This window comes from Rhagoletis pomonella, unplaced genomic scaffold (assembly GCF_013731165.1).
Source record: "Rhagoletis pomonella isolate Grant_MI unplaced genomic scaffold, Rhpom_1.0 Rhpom_scaffold_00005, whole genome shotgun sequence".
NCBI lineage: Eukaryota > Metazoa > Arthropoda > Insecta > Diptera > Tephritidae > Rhagoletis > Rhagoletis pomonella.
In genome coordinates this window covers 56,621,009-56,627,008 of record NW_023458559.1, presented here as the reverse complement: position 1 = coordinate 56,627,008, position 6,000 = coordinate 56,621,009, and the positions used below count along the sequence as shown (strand labels likewise).

Below are 6,000 nucleotides of genomic sequence, written 5' to 3'. Positions count from 1 at the left end.
TTTATAGTGATGTAGGTTTCTGATTGGCAGTCAATTGCTTCCCCATTGAAATTTCAAGCTAAAATTACTTATCGTTTGTTTTTATTGTTCTATTTACTTAGATTGTGGGAGCAACAATTCCTTTCCTAGTCATTCCCGTTGCTGATACGCAGTTAATCTGCGGGCAGAAATACATCATTCCCAATTGAAATAAAAAATGAAAATGTTGTTTACGCGAAACCCACTGGCCAATTTCAGGGACTACATGCCTCCCGTATATTTCGCCTTGTGTTGCTATTCTTTTGCTTTACTTTGTTTTTTTTTTTAAGTTAATTTTCAATTTTTAGCTGTTGGCTATTAATTTTAGCGAGACAAAATTGCGGGGGCTATGTCGGTTAATGACAACACGCGCTCCAAATTTATGATACCTCCGTATTTCGAGCGGACAGACGGTGTGCTGAGTATATGAAGAAAAAATTTAGGTGCATGAAAACAACTTGAAAATTAGCCTTTCTCCCAGCGGAATTCTTGCTACAGTCTACTTTTCGCATTAAGCGTAGATATGTTTATCTTTTGCATTTTCTTCTTTTTAATGCGGCTAGGGCGAGCAATTGGAAATTCTGCGACAATCGTTCAGTTCCTCGGCTAATTTGTGCCAAATGCGTAAAAGTTTTACGACCTGTAAATATGTGGCTTTTTTTTACTTTTTTTATGGCGTTGTAGCAGTTTTACAAATTAAAGCGGGAAAGTAATTCTATAAAAGGTAAAAAAAACTGTTCACCCTGTAATTTGTGTGAATGCAATAAAATTCGAAATAATTTTAAGTTTTATTGAGGAAAATGTAAGCGATATTCAGTGACAATATAAAGAAAAGCGTATGTAGATGCAGTTATCTGCCACCCGATGAAGAAAAGGTCAGGCATATGCATACATATATACACTTATATACATATACCTATTTTTATAATTTTTACAATTATTTTCATGAATAATTTTTTTCATTATTTATTTATGAAAATATAGTTTATTATATAATATAAACCATATATGTAAATACAAATTTTACACTTTATATAAAATTACCACAATTCAAAAAAATCTCATCCAAAAATTTTTTGAATATGCAGTTTTGCAGCGCATTCAATTTTAGTCTGATGAAGTGCACGTTTCAACCGACTACAAAATCGCATTGATTTTTGAGAACTTTTTTGACACGGAATATTGCACTTTTTTCCATATAAGCATGAATTTCTTATGAAATGAAATGCGGGACACCGTTACAAACAACAACTTTCAAAAAACAAACGCCAGTTTATGTAAATTGCACTTGCTATAAAAAATACCGCAAAAGCAGTCTGAATGGGTTACAAAACTGCGCACTCGAAAATTTTCTAGAAATTCTGAAGAAAAAGTTAAAAATTTGGGTACAATATTCTTGAATTTTTTTTTAACTTTATATAAGTTGTGAAACTTTGTTTTATATGGTTTATATTACAAAATTTTCACATATAAATGAGGCAAAATTTTTTCATGAAAATACATTTTCATTTGTCGCCTAGTGTATACCGAGCACTGACATTTTATAGCGATATATATAATATTTCAATGAAAATTATTAAAGTACTTTTCTTCAAGAACTGCAATCTTTGTTTACAGCTGGAAGCAATAGTTACTAAATATTTTTTTTTATGTTATAATCTTTTATCTCCGCTCTTACTCTTGTTTCTGCTGTTAGTATAAATCTTAATGAATTTCGTCTTCAACTTTTCCACTATTTTATTTTGTATTTTGCAGTTACAATGACGAAGCAAACAGAGCGTCGCGCTATTGTCGCCCTCAAGTGATCACACTCGCCTCGAAGGCCATGGCCAATAGTGCGGCCGCCGCCTTCGCCAGCCATCAGCTACAACAGCAGCAGCACCAGCAACAGCACTATCAACAGCACTATCAGCAGCAGCAGCAACAACAACAGGCGCGTCTGCCCATCACCGTCACCGCTGGTGGCTGTGGCATGGCCAGCCATGAGGGTCGTATTCATGGCGGTTTACCGCGCGCACTATCCGCACCAATCATTCAAATGCAGCCGAAATCTTGCCTCAGCCGCCGATCCTGCCTACACCGCTCAACAACGGCCAACAGCAGCGATAGTCGCAATAGTGACGCGGCGAGCGCGGAAACGGAGTGTGCGAATTGCAAATGCAACGAACAAAGGTGAGTGGACCGACCAAGAAATATGGCACACCATTTACTATCGACATGTACACGTAGCTATTGCTACGAGTATTTTATTTCGTTTTGTTTGCTGTGCTACGATATGATAAGCGCTCGAGTGGGTTTTTATTTTGCTCTGTTGGTGGTTACTCATACGCCATGTAGGGTCGCGGCAAGCGCAAGCGTATGCATTGCATACCATTTGACGGCGGCGGCGCTGCTTTGGTTTGCTCGTGTGCCGTTTCGTCGTTTCGCCGGTTTACCATTTCGACATTTTTATTGGCAGTGGTTTACTAGCGCGCAGCATGATTTATCTAGATATGCCAGTCGCTGAGACGGGCGATCTATAGTCAGTCTAGCGGAAATGTGACACCACCGACATGGCGCTAATCCATTCGGCAAATAGACAAATGTATGTATCTTCAGACGGTGGTGTGCGCACGACTTTATAAATCATTTGCGCTATTTTTACACAATATGCGCTTAGATATAGATGTGTGTGTGTGTGTGTGTGTGTGTGCGTTGGTGGGGACGCTTACCACATTTATGCAAATGTTTATTTAATACGCGGTTTATAGTTTGACGCAAACGTCAACGCTTGTGGCTCAAGCAGTGTTGGTGGCGGCATTGCGACTGTTTGTTGGTGGCGTTATTGTATTTCCCGCAAACTGAAAATTGAATCAAAACGCGACATGATATTTGGTTTATGTGTAGCCCTCCACCCACCCACCGCACTTTTCACCTTATTTGTGTATTTTTTTTAGCTGCTAGAAATATGTTTGAAATCAAACATAGAAATCTGCCACAGCTCCTGCAGACTTTCGCGCTATTTATTTATTTACTTAGATAATTCGAAAGTTGGCATTAAATATTTATTTAGTCAGCAAAAAAAAGACGTCATTAAATCAAAATGTCTGTGTTGCCGTCAGCAGCTGTCAGCCACAAAGCAACCTTAAAAAAATAAAAAGAATAAGACAAACGGCTATATTGACAACAAGATACTATGTCTATATATATTTACCCGTGGGGTAGGTGGCTGGCGCGATTGCCTCGAACAGGCTGCTTTCACTCACTCGAATGGCATTTGCTCTGCTCATAATTTGCGTTAATTTCTCTTTCTTTCACTTGAATTGTTTTTTTTTTTTTTGATGAGTCAAGGCGACGCATCGTTCTGAGAGTGATTGTACATAGTACATACACGGTGAAAATGCCAGAATTAATTATTTTTGTACATACGTTTCTTTGTAGCGGATGTGATGTAGCTATTTATAGGCTGTAAATTTCATGCGACCTTCCTAGCCAATGTTGCCAGTCTTTTAGGTACTGTAGTTATTGTGCCATAAAATTTTCTCGGAATCTGTCAGCATTTGAAATTTACTGCGAATTTTTTTTAATATGTAGATACATAGGACATACATACATACAATATGAAAGAAAATATTGCTTATTTTCATTGGTACTATTCTAAATATTTTTTTATTTTTTTTGTTATGACGGGTTAGAAAACTCCTGTTAATACTATATTAAACGACAAGTTGTTACATTTTTCGACAAGGATGTGCTTGGTCGAAAATGGTGGCACACTTATCTTAGACAATGCATTATCTTCAGTTTTGCATAAAGCACACGATTCCATACCGACATTGTACTTAAATGAAAACTTAAAAAAGATATACTAAAAAAAATAGAAATAACATTTCGTGCTCACATACCCGTAAATGCGTATGTAATGTATACGCCCCGTAGCGCCATAACGCTCAATCGCACGCCTGAATTTAAAACTCATGTTCAGTGTTGCCACAAAGATTTTTATTTTTTTAGCAAACCTCTAAAAAAAATTTACAAACTCAGAAAAAAAAATTACCAAATTTTTATGAGCATAATATTTTAATTCTACTAAAAGTTCTGAGTTATCAAGGCAAATTGTTACATTAAAGAGCCCTTTCAATTTTTGGCTCTCTTAAGGTGTAGACACATACATAGTTACATATGTTAGTACATAAGGAAATTTTTTTGTTTTGTGCAATTGTAAGAAGGTTCAAAGCTATAAATTTTTATAAATGATAAGTTAGTATTAAAAACTTAAAAGAAAAGACTTACGTTGAAAAAAAATTACCAAATTGAAAAAAAGATTACCAAATTTACAAACTCGTTCTAAAAAGAAAAAAAAAATTGTCAAGTCTTCGGACTAAAAAGTAAAATGTTAATAAAAGCTCTCACCCACCAGGATTTTTCTGAACGATAAATATACCCAATGATTTAAATGTGGTACGGGTATTCTTTTTTCCATTTAGAAAATCCTAGGGGGTGAGAGCTTAACATATTAAACATTCCCCCCCCGCATGAATTTTGGGACCATCCTACTGTACATACATAGTTATAGACCAGGACTCATTTATCTATATATTTGTGTATGTACGTACATATGTAAGTTTGGTTGTATGTTAGTAGGCCCGCTCATTATCAAATTCACACTAAGTTGCGGTCATTTTTTATTATATCAATGACAAGAATTGGTAATGATCACCTACATTAACACTCGCTTAAATGCATTTAAATGTGATTAATTGCAAGCATTATGAACTGCGAAAAATAAAAGCCACAATGCCTTTTGTAGGTACGTAAACTAAAACACTAAAAATAGAATAGGAATTCGCCACAAAATTATCGTAGCTCAATATGTACGTACATAGTTAAATATGCATTCCACGTTTAACATTAAACAACAAAACATCGAATTTGAGTGAATGAGCATTTGTGAAAAAAATATATACATATATATTTGCATAATTTTTTTTCAATTACTAGTAGTCTAAATTTATGCTAAAAACATCGCCTTTGCCCCACTGTCCGAGAGCTCAACAGCAATTCCATATACTAGGTGAGCGCATATTCCAACAGCTTCTCCTTTTGCTTATTTAATTTCACTGATGAACTTTTGATGTAAAAAAAAAATGCATTCGAATAGTCAAAACAGTGTATATGTATGTTACGAGCATGTTAATAAAAACATTTACGTGATTGTCAGACATGTAATATAATTTTACTCACATAAAATTAAATATGTACTACAATTTCCATGTTGGATTTTTTTTTTGCTAAACTGGTTATGGCGTTATTACAATGTTATCACGGTAATGAGCACTCCGCTTAGCTGATACCTCGATTTTACCTGCAGCAATTATAACTGGATCAAAGCGGTGCAGATATAGCGCAACTAAAGATACTCGCACATACTCACATATACATATACATACAGGTATTTACATAAGAAATATTGGGCGTCATATTGAATGACTACTAATTGATGACTCTTTCATTGGCTGTGACTTACCGACAAATCGATTGCTACGGATTTTTATTTTGGCAATAAACTCGATTTGCGTCAATGTGCGAAAAATGAATTCGTCATTAATGATTTTCCCAGCTGCCAATATCATAGGCGCAAATCGCTTAATTTGGCATAGACAACTTTTCGCCAATTAAAATTTTGAAAATATTAATGGCACATGCACATTTGTCCAGTTTTGTCAGATTTGTTTTTCAAACACTGTAAATTACCAAGAAAAAACTGTATTTTCAACAACGAAATCGCTACACATCTATCACCCTTTTTTTATCTTAAAAATTTACTTCCCTCCCACGGTGTTCGCCATTTTTCAACAATTTCTGTTCGTAGCATATTCAAACGCGAAAGTTGTAGAGAATTTCATTCTAAATTAGATTTTGCTATACAACTTTTGTGTCAATGGAGAACCCAATACTAAAAAATAAAAAGCAACAGCAGCCTCTTAGGTTTTTGAGTTTACC

General features: G+C 35.3%; 1 protein-coding gene across 1 annotated transcript in view; it reads left to right on the top strand.

Moving 5' to 3' along the window:
- Positions 1-6,000, top strand: part of LOC118739292 (protein phosphatase 1 regulatory subunit 3B-like) — a 337,433-nt gene that overhangs the window by 316,390 nt on the left and 15,043 nt on the right. The window contains exon 5 of the mRNA XM_036470538.1: positions 1,774-2,190. Within this exon, the coding sequence (XP_036326431.1) occupies positions 1,774-2,190 (417 nt within the window). The remainder of the gene's footprint in view (positions 1-1,773; positions 2,191-6,000) is intronic.